The sequence below is a fragment of the Sphaerodactylus townsendi genome, linkage group LG02 (genome assembly GCF_021028975.2).
Source record: "Sphaerodactylus townsendi isolate TG3544 linkage group LG02, MPM_Stown_v2.3, whole genome shotgun sequence".
Lineage (NCBI taxonomy): Eukaryota > Metazoa > Chordata > Lepidosauria > Squamata > Sphaerodactylidae > Sphaerodactylus > Sphaerodactylus townsendi.
In genome coordinates, this window is record NC_059426.1 from 48,538,453 (window position 1) to 48,560,331 (window position 21,879).

The window sequence follows — 21,879 nt, forward strand, 5'->3', positions numbered from 1 at the left end:
ATAAATTCTTCAAATAAATATGAACATTTAACATTCATTAAAAAATTGATTCTAAGTGGCTGAAATTTACTTTATTTTTGTATTTCATTACAATAATCTCCAGGCTCTGAAGATCAAGTTCTCTACATTGCTAATGACACTGATATCCTGGGTTTTATATATCCATTCAACTACAGTGATGTTCATCAACAGATTACACACATTGAACATAATTCAAGAATAACTGGAATGGATTTATACTATCAAGGAGAAATGATTATTTGGAGTACTCAGTTTAATCCCGGAGGAATTTTCTATAAAAAGTTTCATCAAGGAGAAAGAAGACAAAGCAATAGTGGTGTGATAGTAAGTATATTTTTGTTTAGCTTTGCTATTATTTTTAACAATTTTAACATAGACAATCAATATTTAATTCAACCTTTTGTGTTGGTTAATCATTTGTAATTTAGATTACTGCAGTCTGATAATGGTATCAGTGGAGCTGCTTGTTATAATTCAGCAAGGTTTGAACAAAGCAAATGTAATCAGTGTCAATCTGAAATTGCTTTAGTGGATGTAGTTCCCATTTCATCCTGATTGGTTCAGTAGAACCTGTAAGTTCTCTGAGGGTCCAATTAAATGTCGAATGCAAAAATGTTCTGATGAATCTCCTAGATTCTAGGAATGGTCTATACAAAATAGAATTCTAAATTAACTTACACAATGTTAAAATATTCAGTAGCATGCATATAAAATGTATTATTCTTATTTCATCTGTTTACATGTATATGCATATATTTTGCTTATCTATATTTATATTTACAAATATGAAAGACTTGTTGCTGCATACCAATTTTCAAGTACACTTTTATGACTTTATTACCAAATTAGTATCCATTCCTGTTAGCATTTCTTAAAGAATAAATCCAAAGTGTTCAAACCAGTGGTGGGATCCAAAAATTTTAGTAACAGGTTCCCATGGTGGTGGGATTCAAACAGTGGCGTAGTGCCAATGGGGCTGGGCGGGGCACAACAGGGGTGTGGCCGGGCATTCCGGGGGTGGGGCATTAATAATTTCTCAGTTACTGTAAAAAACTCTTACTGTAAAAAAAGTTCCTAATTTCCAGCTGGTATCTTTCTGTCCATAATTTAAACTAATTATAGCAAGTCCTATCATCTACTGCCAACAGAAACAACTACTTCTCCTCTAATTGACTGCCTGTCAAATACTTAATACTTTCAAATACTTAATTTTGTTTCTAGAAATCAAAAGAAGGATACTTTCCTTAAACAAGGAACTTTGCCATATTTCTAAAACATGTTTTTAAAGCAGCCCAACAGGGAGAATTATCCCTTTTTCTACCTTCGCTAACCAGCCACATAGGAACAACAGTACAGTGACTCTTATGCCAACTGTCAGAAATCATGAGTGGTCACTACAGTTTAGTGAAGATCTTCACTGCATCACCTCACTCTGTTTTGTTAACTATATTCTGAAGCTGGCTAATACATTCAATACTTCAAAATAATTTGCACTCTTAGTGATTAAGACACACAATTACATCAAAAAACATGGATCCTGATGGACCATTCCTACTGCATGAGGCAGGGTATTGTTCAAGAGCTAGATATCAAGGCATACTGCCAGGATACATACAGGTCATGACTTTTTAAAAAATTGAGTGTTAGCATTAGTAGTTAGAACCTTTAGCCTTTCACTTATACAAAGATGCTTTGTAATCCTTTTGAGCCCCATAAATACCTAAAATCAGTCATTAACACCCCTTTCATTCCTGGGTGACCTTGGGCAATAGTCACAGCTTTCAGCCCCACCCACATCACAGGGTGTTTGTTGTGAGAGGGGAAGGGCAAGGAGGATTATAAGCTCCCTTTGAGTCTCCTGCAGGAGAGAAAGGGGGGATATAAATCCAAACTCTTCTTCTTCTTCTGTTCTAAAGTAAAATAAATAAACCAGAACATTATCCATTGTGTGAACTAGAATTTGCATAATCCATACTGTATATTCTGGCAAAATATTTCTACATTAATTAATCCAGGATTAGAGACACAGATTAGGCATGTAACATTCTCACATACAGGAATACAGAGCTTTTAAGTGGCCAAGCATCATGGTAAATCACAATTTATCATAAAATGAACAGAGTGCCAAAATAAATAGCCTACCAAGCAAGTAAAGAGTCCCCTGGACCCAACAGTAGTTAAAGGGTCCCTCCTCTTACTAGCCGGCAAGCTCCGGGCTACAAGAAAGAAGAAGAGAGGGGGAGGCGAGGGCATCCCGACGGAGCCAGGAAGCCGTGGACTCCATTAGTAACCCCTTCTCGGCACACACAAATAATTAGTAACCCACTCTCGGGAACTGGTGAGAACCTGCTGGATCCCACCTCTGATTCAAACTGGATTTGTAAGCCAACTGTAAACCGAACATTTATATTCCAGCTGAAACCAATTTTGAGATGATTCTGTCTTCTGTTAAGTTATAGCCATTGTTGTATGATACCCAATATTATCTTCTAATTTGCCTTTTTCATTAAATAAATACAGATCTATATTAGATCAACAGGTATCCAGACACACAGTCTTATACCCCTTTCCAAGATGCCAAGCGGCTGGCTGCATTGCTGCGGCCATGCCACCCTGCCACTCCCATAGAGACTTGGAAAGCAAAAAGCCACCCTATGGGCTCAACAGACATGCTACTTTTTTGGTGACTTAATATTTGAGGCCCTGGCTCCTGGCATAAAGTGACAAATGGCCAGGAGGAAGCCAACTAATATCAGCTCCTCCCCCAGCCATACTCCCAGCCTGGCCCTTCTGTACCAGCAGCAGGGACACTGAGATGCTGACGTGGCAATGGACCCTGCATCCCTGCACTGGGGAGGGCTGCGGCAGCTGCATGCTGGCGGATTTGCCTCTCCCCCAAGGAAAATTCACTGGCACAGCTGTGCACTGCTCCCATGAGCAGATTCAGTCCCCTCCCCCTTTGGATGGGGCCATTGGTCTGTAAAAAAGTATCACTCCCGAAACACTGAGCAGCATCCATTTGGAGTCCACCTTCTGCCAGCCAGCTGCAAAACTCAGTCCTGATTCCCTCTCGTTAGATAGCCACCTTAGACGACTCAACATCTTCTCTAGTTACCACTTGAGCATAAGAGGTATACTGTGGCTATGAACCATCAGGAAACATCATCCACAGATCTTTAGTAATCCCATTCAAAAAACTGTTACTTTCTGTAAGAATTTGAATCTACTGAAGTTTAACTGATTTGAATTGAGACTAGGATCCTTAGAATGGATGACTCTTGTTTCAATGGCTTTTGGAATCAAATGTTGGTTCCCACCCACGTCCCTTCACTGGTCTGTTTTTTGATTGAGTGCTATAGCACAATATACAGCAATTTGTGGGTGCAGTTTTTTAAAGTGATTTATTATTTTATTGCTTTTTAATGGCATATGTTCCACAGCAACATATGACTATGCTTTAGTTGTGGAGGGAATTTAATGCCCCCATCCATTTTCTAAGGGTTTTCTGCAACCCATATAACTATCTGCAGATGTGGACCTAACTTTATTGAGATAGGATTTGTACCTAGCAGTACAGGAACTGCTATTTTTGGCTGTTATGGATTTTGTAAGTTCCACTGAACAAGCTAATCCTGCTGCTTGCAATAGTCCAAACTGATGATAAGACTGGCATGGTTATTAATTGGCCCGTGATTGTTTTGTGTATTGAATCAGCATAGTTGACACTAAGAAAAAGTTCTGTTTCTGAAGCAAGTTTCCATTGGTGCCAGTGAAAAGCAGTCCTGCATGTATATATTTAGGTTTGAATGGTAAACCACTATACTACAGTGAAATTCTTCAGATTAGTTCATTTGAGAAATGAACAGTATAAAAAAAGAGAGAATTTATTCAGAATATCAGTGCACTCATCTGAAACAGAAGATAATTAAAGCAACCATAAAATGCTAGATCTAGGATTCCCTGTTTATTGGGGTACCATGTGTATTTCGTGCTTTTTGTAACATGGTTATTTCTTTATGCTTTTTCATTCTACTTTGAACAAAGATGTGTTGTGGCAGTTTCCATTCTGTGACGGTATCCAACAAGAGGAATCTAAAAAGCACTTAAAATGTTTTTGGTTTAAAAGCTGTCCAAACAGCTTTTATGCATTGGAGGAAGCTCAGAAATGAATCTCAATTAAAGTCTTATGTATTTTCTAATTTTGTCATTATGGAATTGGATTCTTTACAGGATGTAAAAATACATTTCAAACCTAGGTGTTATTATTGTAAAAAAATAACAACAGGGGACTGGTTTAGATGTTACTGTTTATTATTTCATGCCATTTCCCGCTGCTTGGACAGTGAGAAGTATCTAGATGCCTGTCAACCCAATGTATACAAGCAAAAATAGCATAAGACTGTCACACATCTAACTACTCAAAAGTGACATTGGTGTGTATATCTCAGGAGTCAGGCCTTAATATTTTTGTAGATAAAAGTTAATCTCTAAATTTGCCTAAGCAACTTTTATAAAATGGAGGAATCTGTGAAAATTGAAAAAAGCATAAGCAATAACATGTAAAAGGAAGGGACTATTAAACAAAAATCCTTAGAGTTTGTGTGCATTTCAAATAAACTTTCCCACATCTGCCCCAGAAATTGCCAGTATCCTGAACTGTCAGGATGCTGGGGTACTTTGTGCACATTTTTGCATCAGTTTCTTCAGAATACTAATGTTTTTAAACCTACTAAGTATTCATAGATTTCTTTCATGGAATCTCAGCCTCTTTCATGTCTATATCCTTGGAATTTCTTAATGTTTTACATCACAGCAAATATGGCCTAGAGTGCATTTGGAATTTATTGCCATAATACTAAGTAGTAAATCTCACAATCTGTGGAATAACTATTGTATATTGTAGAAGGGGAAAAATGCAAACCCTGATCCTTGACCAAAGATGTTCTACTGCTTTGGCAGGGTATTAAACTTCTGAAAATGAAAATGTAAGTGTAGGCTACAGAGGGTCCACAGCAGGACATCGTAAGATCTATGCCAGTGGCCTATTAGTCCACTTTCAGTGCAGTTTATCACCAATGTAAAGCTGTAGAGAAATGGATTAGGAATTTGTGAGACCATTGATTCAGAATATTGTAGTTTTGTTGTGTTTGTTCACATAAAAATGAAGCTTTAGCTCTTCTGTAATTGCATCATATAAGGCTTCCAGTGCAATCTTGGAGCGGGCGGGCAAAACCAGTCAGGAGTCTGTTACCTAAAATGCTGGAGTCTGCCCTTTTACAGTGGGGGAATTAGCAAGGGCAAACCTTGCTTAACAAGAGGGGGCAACTAATATGAGATCTTTTCTATCAGAGTTCATGGAGGATTGTTAGTTTATCTGTATACCTAGGTGCTGCTGCTCTCTCTATATGCAGGACAAGAAAACACAGACCCTTTCTGGACAGACAGAGGGCAAGGTTATATGTCTTGTGGCCTTATCACTCACATATGGCCCCTCACAATGCATTTCCTTTATCCATCAGAAGTTTGCTAGGCTGTCCCTTTTTCTCTTCTAAAAAGCTTACACCTGGCTGCTGTTCCTCTTCACATTGTCAGATGCCCAATGGCTCCTCAGACTGCTGATTAAAACTCTTTTGTTTACAATCATCAGCAAAATCTGGAATAGACCATTAGAAAAGACAAAGTGAACAAGCATGGTTCAAAAGTCTATGGTAAGGAATGATGCATAAGACATGGGAATTACAGATCCAGCACATAGCCTACTTATAATCCATGGATTCCCTAGAACTATTTCATGGAGACAAATGGAATTTGCATCAGATGAGATAAATTCTACAGAGGCACCTTCTGCACATGCAAAATAATACATTTTCAATCCACTTTCAATCCACTTTGCAGCTGGATTTTAATGTGCGAAATAGCAAAATCCACTTTCTAACAGTTGTGACAGTGGATTGAACATGCATTATTCTTGCATGTCTGGAAGGGCCTTAATGCTAATATTCAGCCTCAGACCTTTCATGCTTAAGTACAAAGCAGAATGATTTTTGCTAACACTTGAAAATCGTGTTTCAAATGCTTTATTTTAAACATTTCTTGGAACATTTTAAAATTTTAGATTATATGAAAAAGTTCACAAACGGTGTCAAAAGAACTGTATACCATTGTGAGTTTAAAATGTTTGTATTTTCTCCTAGTGCCCAGAATACAAAAGGCCCAGAGATATTGCAGTGGATTGGATAGCTGGAAACATTTATTGGACTGATCACTCAAGAATGCACTGGTTCAGTTATTATACAACTCACTGGACAAGTTTAAGATATTCCATCAATGTGGGACAGATAAATGGACCAAACTGCACAAGGCTCCTTACAAATATGGCCGGGGAACCATATGCAATTGCTGTAAATCCACCCAAAGGGTAAGTTGTTATAAAAATATTTTAACATACCCATTCTTTTTTTGCATGTATTGTGTTCAAGCGATTTATTTATTATATGCCACAATGGTGTGTGTGTTGTAACGTGATGTCAAATAACTTCTGACGTAAAGCAACCCTATGAATCAATGATCACCAAAATGCCTTAACATTGACAGCCTTTCTCATGCAAACTGAAGGTGTGGTTGCCTTTACTGAGACAGTATATTTTTTGTTAGGTCTTCCTCTTTTCCCTACTCTCTTCAACATTTTCTAGCATTATTGTCTTTTCTAATGATGTCATAGTTAGCTATAGAAAATTTGCATGACTGCAGACTATATCACAGTCTTAATAATATTTTCTTGAGTAGACCTGAGTAGGTTTTGTTACGGCCTTAACAGGGGTAAGGATTTTATTAAAGGGATTCTCCACCAGCTGCTAAAAAGTGTAACAGCACACAAAGGATTTTTAAAAGTAGCAAAGGGGAATGAACGCTCACGTTGGCAGCGAGAGGGGCCGAGAGGGGATCTTTTAGACTGTATCTACGGGGAAGGAATTCTAGCAATGGATATTCCACAGAGAAGCAAGAGTCCAAATTGAATTTAAATGTTTATATAAATTTGTTTAAAAATACACACACCCAGTAAGACACAAGGGCACATACATTCAAGTTCCTGAGATATAGAAAGGTGTTAAAAATATAGATTGGAGATAGAAATGGAGGGGGGTTTTCTGTGGGGTAATACATTACCTAACGATTCTTAGAAGGGTAGAAGTAGAAGGCAGGGATTCCACATGCCAAAGCACAGGAACTCCAATGAAGGGGACGAATTCATGTCTCTTAAACTGACTAGACTAAGGAAGGTACAGGCTAGTGAACAGCACATGTGTTGGGGTGAACCCATCCTCTCTGGTTACCTCGTTCGGTAGCGAAAGCAAAACGAAAGAACTAGCGGGTTATAAGTTTCCTTTTTCAAAATTCTCTGGAATTTCCTCAACAAAAGTTTCAAAAGCGAAAAAATCATGCTCTTCTATTGTTCTGCCACCTTGAAACAATGCAGTCAATAGTTCCTAGATTATATCAGGAAGCCCAGCATCTGTTCTCCTGGCAAAGTGCAGCAGCCTCCTGCCTCCAGGCCTCAGATTTGAATGAGCCTTGATTGATTCCCAGCATTGGAGGCAAGTGCCTTCTGGACAGTCATCACAATGTGCATGGGTACATGCAAAGAAGCAACCCTTTGTTGCTAACTTGGTTTCCAGAAGAGATAGGAAGTGCAGTACTTGAAAGTGTGCTGGGTTTTCTAACAAGCTCAAGGCAAGGTGTGGTAATCCAAAGCAGCTCTGGTGACCAAACAAATGATGCCTGAGTTCTGCCCAGTAACCATGCATCTTAGCTTTTGTTAAAGTAGTTTTGACCTTTTGACATGCTGCTACCTACACCCATAGGAGTGCTTTTGGCAACTGGCTTTTGCCAATATGATTTTAAAGCAGAAATATATATAAATAATATTCTGGGGGTCCTTTGGGTCATTACAGTTTGTTCTCTTTGTGATTATTTGTACTGTTTCAGAATGGGATAAATAATTCTTCCCTATCTTGACACTGTCTACATGCATAGAATATGTATATACACACCACTAAAATATCAGAAGTCTCCCGTATGGTTTCCACAAGCACCGTCCAATGTGTTTCCTGATACTTGCTCAGTGTCCTGCCTCCTGTCCTCAGTCCATCCACACTCCTTCCTCATTCCTTTTCCAGTTCCATCGTTCTCTATATTCTCCTTTTCCACCTTCACATTCCCTCCTTTTCTACTCTTTCTTCTGTCACCTTTCATAATTCTTGGAGAGGTTGCAATGATGTTGATGGGATTGGTTGGAGAGGAAATGGGGAGAAGCTTTGTCTGTTAAATCTGCTTCCAACACTGTATTAGAAGAAGAAAAATCTGGAAACACTATGGCAGTGGCTATAGGCTCTAGGACATCAAGTTTGTACATAGTGTTGGTTCCTATTAAATTTCAAATAGAACAAGTTGACAACCTTTTTGTTCTCACCACAACTCTCTGCACATTCTCAAGTTACTACTGAGGCTAGATATATATAGTAGTAACTTGAGAACTGTTAACACTGGTTAAACTAATTCATGGTTTAGTCTGGCCACAAGAGGCGATCAATGATTAACCAATCAGGGCATGCTTCCATCAGAATATTCTGAATGATGAGTGGGCTTACCCCTCCCCTCTAAAATGAAACCTTTTCAAACACTCTCTTGTCCTGTCAGCCCCAGCCAGTTGAAATTAACAAAGATGATTTCATGCCCCCTAGCAAGTACTGCAGCCTTGAAGAGGTAGTTTGCTCATTCCAATTAATGACACCTGCCTTTTTTTTAACCCTCTGAGCTCATGAGAAAAACAAGAGGATTTTACTAGACCTTTAACAAACAAAATGGATTCTCTCTTGACATACTGATTTCCAGTTTTGGCTGCAATCCTCTTGCAATTGCCTACCACCTCCCCAAGACCACTTCCCAAGCAACTTTGGTGCAATTGGGGATGATGCTGCAAGAATCCCTTCCATGAGCTTTGCTGATGTGATAGATCAGAGAATGCAGTTCTAATTCAGTGGAACAAATGCTTGCAAATTTCCTTCAGTTTCCTCCTATAATTGTTATCATGCAACTTATCAGTAAATTATTTGATTTTTTCAGCATGATGTACTGGACAGTCATTGGAGATCATTCTCACATAGAGGAAGCAGCAATGGATGGCACTTTGAGAAGGATATTAGTGCAAAAAAATTTACAAAGACCTACAGGTGCAGAAATCTTTTCCTTCTTTTTTAAAGTGAAATTGTTTTCCGAATTCTGATTTCCTTTTTTTAAGTTTGATTTTACATGTATAAGGTATTTTTCATGCATTGCAAGTGTATGTGTTTATATGTCATGTATCTGAAAATGTTATTTTTCTTAATTTTTTTAAAATGGTCTAAGGTGTATTAAATTAGATTACAACCAATTAAATTCCAACTCAATCAAGAATATTTGAGTCATTCTGGGGTATGTTTGTGAAGCTAGTGAAGACACTATGCTGGGTTTTTAATACCGTTCTGTAAATTAGCCGATGTTGTATAAGAACATTTTTCATTTTTTTTCTTTTTCTCCAATAAATAAAGCTACTCATATGGATCAATTTCAGCAGAGGGTTAGACTTCCAATTCCCCCGCCCCTACAAAGTCCCTGATCAATTTTGAGTTTTCTGAAGAATGTGTTTGTAACTATATATAACTTGCAGTATTTGATTTTTTTTCTTTCCTTTGCTCTTATAAAATGACAAATTATTTCAGCAGCAACAGAACATTAAATCATTTTATGGTTCATATGTTTTACCATCTACAGCTATTAACCTGATTCCAATAATCAAATTAATCATTTAAATGTTCCTTACTAAAATATGGGCTGCTGGATTTAACTGTAGGGTCATTGCCTACTGCCTGGTGAAACATAACACTTCTCTTTTTCTGGTTATTTGACTTAGCAGTACTTGAGTACTTAGCCTAGATATTTTTAATACAAATGTTTAATTCAATTTTTAAAATTAAAATATCAGTTTTTCAAAAGAGGTACTGTGTAAGTACCAGAAAGTATTTCCACATATTTACTAGTACGGGTGCTGATAGAAGTTGCAAAAAGGAAATTGAAACAAGTATAGAGCCAAGAATCTGGCACCTAACCTAGGCCCTTTCCTTACCTTCAGAATAATGCACTTCCAGTCCACTTTCAATGCACTTTACAGCTGGATTTCACTGTGCAGAACAGCAAAATCCACTTTCAAACAATTTTTCTGCATGCATGGAAGGGACCCTAGAGAGTTGCCACACCCTCCCATTTATCAACATACCACACTGAAATGTCACTAAAAAGTTGGTTGGAAAATAATTTTCGCATATGAAAACTGCTAAGAAAGATAAAGGTCGAGTCAGCCAGTAATGTGTGAACTGAAATTGTAAAGAGGTTGTTTTTATTTTGATGGTTAGCATTTACATTTGATGGTGTTTATTGCATGATATTATATATGGATAACATAAAGAGACATTCTTGCTCTCTGAGAAGATGAACTGCCTTATTTTGAAATATAGTAAAAGATACCTTATTTTTAAAAGAATTGTGGTTAATTTCTAGCATGTTTAGATTACAGAGCTTAGGATCTGGTATTTCACAAAAACCTTTTTTGACTAAGATACTGGAAAGCTGCTGTTACTCAGAGTACTCTATTAGATGGAGTTAATTTAAAACAGTTTCATGTGTCATATATATGTTCAAGCCACTGTAAGAAGAAAATTCACTGTATCCCACTGAATTCATCCTGCTTGCTTCATTAAGTGAATAAACAAGAAATGGTGCAGGGAAATACCTGTTCCTTTATTAGAACTGCAAGCAATATTGATACTGTGTTTCAAACTTGGCTATATGAGTTCTGCAATAACTGATGGATCAAAATTAATAACCATGCTATAGTATCTTGATCATGAGTCATGACACAAATGAGATGAGCTCTCTGCTACAGTCCTTCTTATATATGCTTATGCAACCATATCACTCTTTAAAGTGCTAGTGACCATTATGGTCACAACCCAATGTGATGCTATCAATATCTGGAATTTTCTTATTGTCCATGCTGGTTTTCTGGGACATTCTGGAAAATAGTAATTAGGTGTGTAATTTTATCCTACAAATTTAGTGGTAGTTTGTTCAAGTCCTTTTGTTCATTTTATGATTTATCAGAAACTACTGATTAGCATAAAAAAATGATCCATGCAGTGAAGTGTTCATGTTGTTGTGCAAAAGCCCAAATTAATTAACTTTACTGGCACCTCTGAAAACTACATCATTGGCTGTTTGTGTAGGAGTGCACATGTGTTTTTTTTTCAAAATTTTATTCATAATAAATATCTTGAAAAACTTAATTTTTACAGGTCTTGTGGTTGATCATTTTAGTCAACGCCTGTTCTGGGCTGATTTTGAATTATCTGTAATTGGCAGCGTTCTTTTTGATGGCTCTGATCTGGTCATATGTGTGAGCAGTAAACAAGGTACGCATACTTTTTAGGAAAGTGACTGTAGGCTCATCATTTCTATGTTCCTAAAGATTAGGAGTTTTCTCAACATTAACATGTGGATTTCTGCTTTGAAGCTAATTTTGCATTGCATGGCTATATAAGTCCAAGAAATGTACTCCACAGCAACCAAAATCAGGAAACTATGAATTTTGCACTGAAATACTTCATATTCTGCAGCAAATTAGGTTTGGTGCATTAAGTACATTATGCATGTATATTTATTTTATAGATAACTTCAGAATTTGATTTTTTTTATTTTAGAGGGTGTATTTATTTGAGCAAAACACTGTATACAATTTTATGAAGCTACATTTGGAACATATGTAGTACAGTTCTGGTCACTGCATCTCTAAAGATCTCATAAAATCTAGTAAAAAGACCAGTCAAAATAGTCAGGGGTTTGAAGTGTATTTCCTAAAATGGAAGGCTAAAAGTTAGACAATATATGACATTATCATTTATAAAATTAAGCACAGAAACTGTGCTAGTTGTGCTAGAACAAGGTGATGTGAATTAAATGTAGAGTAGGAAAAAGGAACTACACCTTAACACAAGTTATGGAAACCACTGCCATAACAGATAGTAACGACCACTTACTTAGTTGGTTTTAAAAAGAAATTAGACAAAGCCACTGAGGATAAACCCATTAATAGCCATGATGACTAAATGGCAGCTCTATATTCAGAGGCAGTGCTCTTCTGAATGCCAGTTCTTTCCCTCCTCTGCATTTAGGTTAAGGTGACCAGATGGTCACCTTTGTTATCCGGGACGGCGCACCGGCTTCTGGGGCTTGCCGTTTGCCGCCCTGTGACAGGCTGACAGGCAGCAAACCTAATCATCCTGACAGCCGCGAGGAGCTGCCGCTTTTTTCTGCCTTGTGCCCCCAAGGCAGTGCAGCAGCCTCCCCAATCGGGACAATTTGTAGAACCCGCGGGACGTGGGACAAATTGTCCAAAGGCGGGCCGGTCCCGCCAAAAGCGGGACGGCTGGTCAGCCTAATTTAGGCCTAATCAGAATATCTGGTGGCAGCTATGGAGAACAGAATGATAGGCTACATGGTCTGATACTGTTTTAGGAATTTAGGATTTGGAGCAATATGTGTGTGACTGTTAAGTGCTATCAAATTGTTTCTGATCTATAGTGATCCTATGAGTTAATGACCTTCAAAATCATTAAAAGCCTTGTTCCGGTCTTGAAAACTAAGGGCCATAGATTCCTTTATTGAGTCAATCCATCTAATTTTGGGTCTTCTTCTTTTCATGCTGCCTTCAACAATCAACATTTCTGGCTACTCTTGTGACTCTTATCTTCTCATAGTCAAGTAATATAGAGTAATAAAGCAATAATATGGAGCAATATAGACAAACAGAAAAGCAAATGAAAGGTTAGAAAGCAGTCAGTGGGGTTTCCAGAGTATACAGAATATTCTTGACTATATGTCTATGTTCTGTAAATCTATTACAAAAACTTTTGGACTTTCTTTTTAGGATTTTTACAATCCATTTTTACAATCCATTTTTACAGTGTTGCAGTAACTAAGGCCGTTTCCGCACGGGCAAAATATGACGTCGTCGCAACGGAAAAAGAAGCGTCAGAGCGAGAGCGTTCGCACGCGCAGCGGCGGAGGTGCGCAGTCGCGCCGTCGCGAAAACGCTAAACCGGCGCGAAGACGGTGTATTCAGAAAACGCTTAAAACCACTCTTTTTCCCCATGTGACGCATCAACGCCGCACTCGTGCGAACAGCCGCCACGGAGCTGTCGTCACAAATGGCGTCGGGCCTGCACGGCTTCGCAAGTGCGCAGGCGCAACGTCGCGAGACGCCGCTTCCGCAGCGCTTCCGTGCGAACCGTCACATTTCTGCGGGGCTGCGGACGCCCGCAGCTCCGCCTGTCTGTGTGAACGCTTTTTTTGGGATGCGTCGCAATTTGCGACGTCATCGCGTCGCTGCTTTTGGCCGTGCGGAAACGGCCTCAGTCCTAGAGAAATCTGACAAGGATGTGTTAGGTCTTCTCATTCCACTCCCTTTATAATGTAACATTGATGATTTCATATTTAGACTACATAAATTGAATAGGATTGAATTGTTTGCATGAGTCACTCCTCAGTGCTCTGTTATCAGTGTCCTACTGTCAAAAAAAACTTCTCAAGACAGTGAGGAACATACTCTCATTGAAATTGTAAACAGAAGGCTATAGAATGTACGTACTGTACGTATTATGTGTTCTGCTCTTTGTCTGCATGTAATGTAGAAGAGAATACATTTCTCAACAAAACCCTAGAATGCTATGGCAGATAAACAGAATGGGCATTTATTGTTTGTAGGTAACCTATTAGCTTCTGCACATGGTTTATCAAGAGCATAGTTGCTGTACCTTGAGCATTTAAGATTGAGCACATCTAACAGTGTCGCACATACCTCAAATACACCTAAATTAGTATTATAGAAACTTTGAAAAAGGCCAACTTGTATGTTTGTCACCAGGAATAGGATTAAATATACTGTTTAATATACTGTTATTTGTTGATATTGAATTAATATACTGTTATTTGTTGAATTAAACCATGATACATTGAATTAAACCATCTGAAATTAATTTCTTGATTTTTAATTGTTATTATTCAAGGATTACTCCATCCTCATAGAATTGATATTTTTGAGAATTACATCTATGGAGCAGGACCTAAAAATGGTGCATTTAGAATACAAAAATTTGGCCATGGTTCTGTAGAATATCTGAATTTGGAGGCTGAAAAGACAAAAAGTGCCTTGATTACACATCGTTACAAACAAGCATACTGTGAGTATATTTTGCTACTCTCAATAAAATGTTTGTTAAGCAGTTTCAAAACCTGAGGTTGCAGACAGTGGTGGGATCCAAAAATTTTAATAACAGGTTCCGATGGTGGTGGGATTCAAATAGTGGCGCGGCCGCACACATGCACCTCCAGTTCCTATTGGGCAGGGAGGTTGCTTTAGTAATCCCTTCTCGGCACTCAGAAAAAATTAGTAACCACTTCTAGAGAAGTGGTGAGAACTGGTTGGATCCCACCTCTGTTTGCAGATACAAAACAAATATTAGCACAGTCCACCCCCACCTCACCCCCCTGGCACTGTACACTTCATCAAATGTTGTTCTGGAATCCTTGGATTGAGCAGGGTCACTGCAGTTACAAGATGGATAGATGCATAAATGGATCTTCTGTTGGAAGTAAAGGTCAGAAGTGCTTTGAATGGTATGGAGACAAGGAAAAGGCTCCACTTTGTTCTATAGGAAACTAGGGTTGCCAGCTCCAGGCTGAGAAATATCTGAAGATTCTGGGAATGAAGCCTGAGGAGTGTGAGGTTGGGGGAGGGACTTCAGAGGGTCATAATACCATAGAGCAACAGTTCTCAACCGGTGGGTCGCGACACCTTTGGGGGTCGAACGACCCTTTCACAGGGGTCGCCTAAGACTCTCTGCATCAGTGTCCTCCATCTGTAAAATGGAAAAATGTTAGGGTTGGGGGTCACATGAGGAATAAAACAGCTATCTTTCCACAATAGATGCATTTTAGGAATCCTCACAAAGGCCCCTTCCACACGGGCCAATAAACATGGATGTAGGATACTAAATAACCCGTTTTGGGGGGGACTTCGCACAGATCCTGCCCCCAAAATGAGTCTGCCCTGTGTTATTTCCCACAAGTTTTTTTTAAAAAAATTACTAAACATGCAATCCTTTTCCCAGGTTGGTGCCACTCCCAGGTTGGTGCCACTCCCAAGCAAACAGCCAGGCAGGAGAGGCTTTATTTTCCTCCCTTACACCCCATCCTCTGTGATCAGGGAGAAGCATGGCCATTGCAGGGAGGCCCCTTTTCCTTTTTAAAAAAATTTGCATAGTTTGCTTGCATTTGCATTTGCATAGTTATGCAGGTGCCGCTAGTTGTATGGTGGACTATGGCATGGCTGGGGGTCCATTTGTGCATGCCTGCGTAGCTACACATGTGTGGGGAGTATTTTTTTTAAAAAAAGAGACACATCCCGTGTGAAGGCATGAACACAACCCAGATAGTTTCCATGGGTTCCAATCGCTGCCTGCATGGATGCACATGAACGCGAAATCAGGAAAACGTGTTCCTTTATCATGACTGCAACCTGTTATACAGTAACTGTGCAGAAGGGGCCAAAGAGAAACCTGACACCTTCAATACTGATAATTTGTTTTAATAGTTACAATTCTGTTGCCAGGTATGTTTGAGAAATGTTGCATTTAATTATCTGATATAATAGTTTTGGATCGGCTGTATTCTAATTTCCAACCAAACGTGCTGAAATACTTAAAATTAGCATAATGCCTTTGATAATACTACATCACAAAGGGTTAGAATTGTTTTAACAAATGAATCTTGTCTGTATAAGACATACTTCAGAATCATCTACATATGAAAGCAGCACTCATTGCATTTTACCGGGGCATATTAGAGGATCCAATAGAAAGTGAAAGGCAGAGCTTTAAGTAGTGAGAAAGTAATTGCTGGTCTTGATAGCTAACTAAACTTGATACCTTTGGGGCTCCTTTTCCCTAGAATTTTTACTGGGACTTTTATAACTCTGTCAAGCAGAGAAAAGACATAGTTGAAATCTCAAGATACATTAATAACTTGTTTGAATTGAATTAATTGTTGAATTAGATTTCTAGTCACTTGGAATGATTGTTCTCAAACACGTAGTCTTTTAAGCATTCTTTTCAAAATAAGAGCTTGTGTCATTTCTGTGGCTTGAGTTGTTCCTTTGTTATTCTTAACCTTATGTGCAAACAGCCATGGAATGTGTAAGCCATAAGGGAAATACCAAATGAGTAAAGCCATAGTACAGAAAGTCTCAGATGGTGCAGCATGATGTAGTAGTGGCCAGTGTGTCTCAAAGTTAAAGTATGCAGCTGAAGCCCCAAGTTTACTCGATGGAACTTACTCTCAAGAAAGCAGCCTCACATCACACTGTAAAATTCTACAGCCTTATTTTAGCTCTTAAAAATGACTCCAAGATGGGATCCTCATACAAAGTTTTTATGCAGGAATATAATGAGGTTCTTTTCTAATATCATGTACAACATATGCTACAGCAGTCCACGCTGAAGACTGATTACCTTCTTAAGCTTTGGTTATATTAAGCTGATACTGTAAAAAAACTGTGTGAGACTTACTGCAGAGAAATAGGGCTTATGCAAGAAAAAGAAAACTACTAAAGGTACAATCCAGCCATCATTAAGCACTTTAAGACTTGCTAATTTCAGTGAGAAGGTGAAACATGCTTAAATGTCTTACGTTGAAATCTGGGTTTAATTTTGCCTTAGTTGTTTGACAAGTAGGGTTGTCAGGCAAGAGCTGGCAACACCTGAGCAATGCAGAGGGGAGCAAAGCCCAGACATTAGGTGTCGTCCTGACACTGTGACATCACTTTCAGTGAAAACCTGAATGCGATATTGCTGCGCTGGAGTAATACTCTAGCATTCACCAGAAACTCAGTGGTTTTCAAGCACCAAACTGACACAGCTGTTCCCTTCCAGAGACAGACATCAGCTCCATCTGTCTACTCTCATCCAGACCATCAAACAAAGGGGAAGAAAAACTTCAATTCAGAGAGGCTATGAAACTCAGAGGGATGACAAAAAGCCTAATAACAGAGTAAATTCACAGATTTCTAATGTAATACAAATTGTAAAAACATTCATTAAAATCATTTGGCTTTAATCAATGTTTTTATTATTTGTACTGAATTAAAATTCTGTTAATTTATAACATCCCAACCTTCTTGGTTACCTGCTCTCACTAAGAATCAGGCATCCAACTACACACTACCAGTTCTTCCCTAAGAATTGTTATCAGCTGTCTATCGAAGCTGTTGCAGCTACATTCCAGCTGTCAGAGGCAAAGCTGCATAATAAATTGCTTGTACTGTACAACTTCCTGTCTGCACAATTATTTTATTCATTCTTCAGAAACATTTGTTTCTTTCTCCAAACAGTACTCAATCCTTGCTTGGAGTTCACCTGTGAGTTCCTCTGTTTACTCAACCCTTCAGGGGCAACTTGTATATGTCCAGAAGGAAAGTCATTCTTTAATGGTTCATGCAGTGATTCAAGTATTTTAGGTGGGTATTACAATTTACATGAGAAATGACAATAATATGAATTTATGTCTGCTTTGTTTATTTGTTGGCAAAGAGCCAATGGAAGAATCATTAAAATTCTGTATTGTAGTGGTTAAGAGCATAGTCGTTCAGCGCAGACGACTCTAATCTGGTGTGGTGGTTAAAAGTGGTAGTCTCTAATCTGGAGAACTAGATTTGATTCCCCACTACTTCAACTGCAGCCTGCTGAGTGACAGTTCTCTTAGATCTGTCTCAGCCTCACCTGCCTCACAAGGTACTGTCATGGGAGTGGGGAGGGAAGGTGATTGTAAGCTACTTTGGCTCATTCCGCACATGCCGAATAATGCACTTGCGTTCAGTGCTCTTTGAAGCTGTGCAGAATAGCAAAACCCACTTGCAAACAGTTGTGAAAGTGTGCGGAAGGGGCCTTTGAGACTCTTTTTGGCAGAGGAAAATGAACCCAACTCCTCTTCTTCTGTTGTTCAATGTTAGTGGGAGTGAATTTTCCTCCAGTCACAGAAGGATAACAGATGGTAGTTCGGCATGACTTGTTCTTTGTTGTAGTCCCACCACTATCATTCCCTGGTACATTTCACAGTATCCTGCCCAAACTACAGCCCGGGGGCTTTGCTATGCATAGGGAGCTACTAGGGACAAATGAAGACAGGGAAGATACTCTTGTTTGAACAGTTTCTGTTTTCATAGCTGTAAACATTACATTTCTAATCAAATGTGAACTTGAATTTCAATTACCTCTTTCAGTTACCTCTTTTTCTAAAACAAACACTCACTGGCTAGCTCAGGTGTCCCTAACCTTTTTGAGCTTGCAGGAAACTTTGGAATTCTGACACAGGATTGTGGATACAACCACAGAATGGCTGCCACCAGAGGCAGAAAAATATCCGTGAAATCATACCAAACTTTAATAGCAAATCTTCAGCATTTCAGTCAGAAGCTATGTTTTTAAATGTCTTTTAAAATGGACATATGTCTTTTAAAATGGACATATTGTTTTAAAATATTTTCTTGCACATGCACAGCTTCACTGCATGACCGAAGGTAAAATTCCTTGGGTTGGGATAGCCACTGTTGCCAAAGCAACTTTTAAAAAATTGGCACACCCAATCAGCTCTCCAATAGCCAATCAGAAGCCCTGTTAACCCCCTACCTGGCCATGGTCATTTTCTACAAATATTTGATGGGTTCCAGGAAAAATGTCGTCAGGCACCATGACATCCACAGGCACCATTTGGGGGACCTTTGGCCTAGGTATTACACAAGGCCACCTTTAGTAGTGACGTATATAGTAGAATTTGTTAATTTATTTCTTTTCTGAATATCTGCCAATATTGTAGTATATACCCAGTCTTCTATTATGTAGGCAGTTCCATAAATTAAGATATTTACTTCATTCATTTTCTCTTGGTACTTGGATTAACAGTTATAGGAATTTAATTTCTATGGTTATGCTTTAAGTACAGATGATACATGCAAACTGACTTGTGATAATGGGGGAAGATGTGTTCTAAATGAGAAAGGTGATCCAAGATGTTACTGTTGGCCCAGTTACTCAGGGGAGAGATGTGAAACTAACCACTGTAACGATTACTGCCAAAATGGAGGAACTTGTATAGCTTCTATCCTTGGTAAGTACCAAATCCAGTCATTAGTGAAAGGTTGGTTCTTTTTACTTTCCCACCATAATGAAGTTTTAACTAGCATGTTTTCTTCTGTTTTTCTCTTTAATTTAATAGTCTTTATCACCAGACTTAAAAATGTTAAAAATGTTAAAAATTAACATAACATTGATGTTTCTAATTTTGGTATTCAGTGGGAAGGGCTCTTTTTTGTTTCATATTATCTTCATCATGTGGTAATGGAAAATTGTCAAGTTATAGGTTAAAGAAAAGCTATGGAGAACTGTAGGTATTGTAATGTATTCAGGTATCTGTTGCATTGTTAAACATGGCAAATGCACAACTTTTTCATTTTGTATACAACTAAATGAAATGGTCCTGATTGGGTGAAAAATATACAAAAATCCTCTTCCTCTTTCCCCTCCATGCAAAGAGCCTGCTGTCTGAGCACAGAATAACTGCATCTAGCACCAGAACATATATGTGGTTTTTTGATTGGAGAGGGAAGAGTCAAACATACCTTTTTCCTATGGCAAAGAGACTGAACAATGCTTCTTCATTTCATTGAATATGAACACATGATTTGGCATAGGAGGATACAGAAATGTTGAATCAGTTCAATTAGACACCTCTGGAAGTTAATGTATCTGGATGGATTAGCAATGGTCATGGAGGAGTATTGTGCCAACATGTTTGTAATGTCTACCTTAGTCAATCTTTGGAATACTTAGGTGATTCAAGCAATGGACATGGGAATAATTCCACCATTCACAGACTAATTCATTTAATAGCTTACTTTTTTAGTAATGATGGAGGCATAGAAAATTAGTTTTTGGGCATCATGTCCACATTGTGCTGTCAAGCAGAACTGTTCTGATTGGCCATGGATCTGCTTCTTGTAAGCCCTTTAAGATGTCAGTCAGTGTTTTTCTAGAAATTTTCAAGATAATAAATTGCTGTCATCTGCTTTGACATAGATTATATAGCACAAGTCCTGAACATTCCCATAGCTCTTTTTTGTCACTCCTACTTGGATAAATTAGTTATTTCAACTGAAAAATGTGACTGACACTTTGGAGGCCTCACTGCCAACCATGTATTTGCTGAACACTTGACCTCCCACTTGATAGCAGAGTTGGCATGTTCATCCATCTGCAACTTAAAAAGAATGAAACCCCATTAAATCTAGCAACTTGCATATCCTTCATAGTTTTGGGACATGAAAGCCAGTTTTAAAAGGAAGTTCAAGTTTTGCTCGCTTGATTTTATGTTGCAGAAAATACACCTGGGTTCTTCTGAAGCATCAGGCAGAAAAAGTGGGAGGCAATCTCTGGAAAGCTGGTTTCAAAAGGTAGCTTAATGGTCTGCAGTTTAACAGGACTAGATTCAGGTCCGTTGGCACCTTAGAGATCAACAAGGTTCTCAGAGTTTGAACATTGATTCTCAAACACTCATGCCCTGGACTCCAGACATAATTTTACTACCACTTGATTATCGCACCAGAAAAGGACCTATTATAAGTGTGCCCAACCCCCTCCCTCATCACGTGACAGGGCACTGTCATGTGACGAGGGCCCAAACACACACATGCACATTGCCCGGGACCTGGGGCTAATTTAGCCCCACTGCCAGCCGCAATGGCAGCCCCGGCTAATTCCAGGACTGCGTTTTCCTGAGTGATTGTTTATAGGCTGCTGATTAACTTGTTATATATTGTAATGTTAGGCATCTTAATTACCCTAGTGTGGAAAGGTGATTTTTAAATAGTTCTATCTAATAATGTGCTTCATTATTATGTGGGATGTTTTCCACCTGGAAGATTTGCTTCAGTTCTTCCCCCCATCACCAACCCGTTTTTTCCTCTTCTCTTGAGACTATTTTTACCCCAATGTTTTTCTGGAAACAGCTTCCAGAAAGAGTCTCCCTAGCCCCCCCCCCCATGTGTAATGCTTCTATTGGTTTTCTCTGTCCTACCCACCTTCAGCCCACTTTTCAGTTATATAACTTTTTCTTTATCTTTCCATGAGGGAAGAGGCCAATGACTTTTTTTAAAAAAAATAGAAGCTGTAAATTCAGAGAACTATCATCAAACTATCATCAAACTCAAACTATCATCAAACTCCTATAATGATATTTTCTAGCCATTTTTTAAAATAAGGGGGGTAGTCTTCTGTCACCAAGAATTACACCAATGATGACAGCACCCTTTTATGACAATCTCCATTATTTGAGCCATATGGAGGAAAATAAACTGACCACACAACTGTAAAAATGCACAGGAAGGGCATGCATACAGAGGAAATGTGCCCCAAACTATTACATTGCTAGTGGATCAGCTCCCAAGAAACTCTCAAGTAACTCAAGCATGCAGAAAAGGGCTCTGCTTGCAGTGACTATTCGATAACTGTCTACCAACAGTCTGTTTGCAATATACTTCTTCCAGTCTGTTTGCAATATACTTCTTCCTTCCTTCCTGCTACAAACACTCCACTATCGTCCCAGTGCCGAAGAAGCCTTCCATCAAGGAACTGAATGACTACAGACCAGTTGCTCTAACAT

At 38.7% G+C, this 21,879-nt stretch overlaps 1 protein-coding gene across 1 annotated transcript in view; it reads left to right on the forward strand.

Moving 5' to 3' along the window:
• Positions 1–21,879, forward strand: part of LRP1B (LDL receptor related protein 1B) — a 353,740-nt gene that overhangs the window by 293,208 nt on the left and 38,653 nt on the right. The window contains exons 71-77 of the mRNA XM_048484494.1: positions 104–345; positions 6,216–6,439; positions 9,145–9,251; positions 11,409–11,525; positions 14,178–14,351; positions 17,558–17,683; positions 19,165–19,329. Coding sequence (XP_048340451.1) covers positions 104–345; positions 6,216–6,439; positions 9,145–9,251; positions 11,409–11,525; positions 14,178–14,351; positions 17,558–17,683; positions 19,165–19,329 — 1,155 coding nt within the window. The remainder of the gene's footprint in view (positions 1–103; positions 346–6,215; positions 6,440–9,144; positions 9,252–11,408; positions 11,526–14,177; positions 14,352–17,557; positions 17,684–19,164; positions 19,330–21,879) is intronic.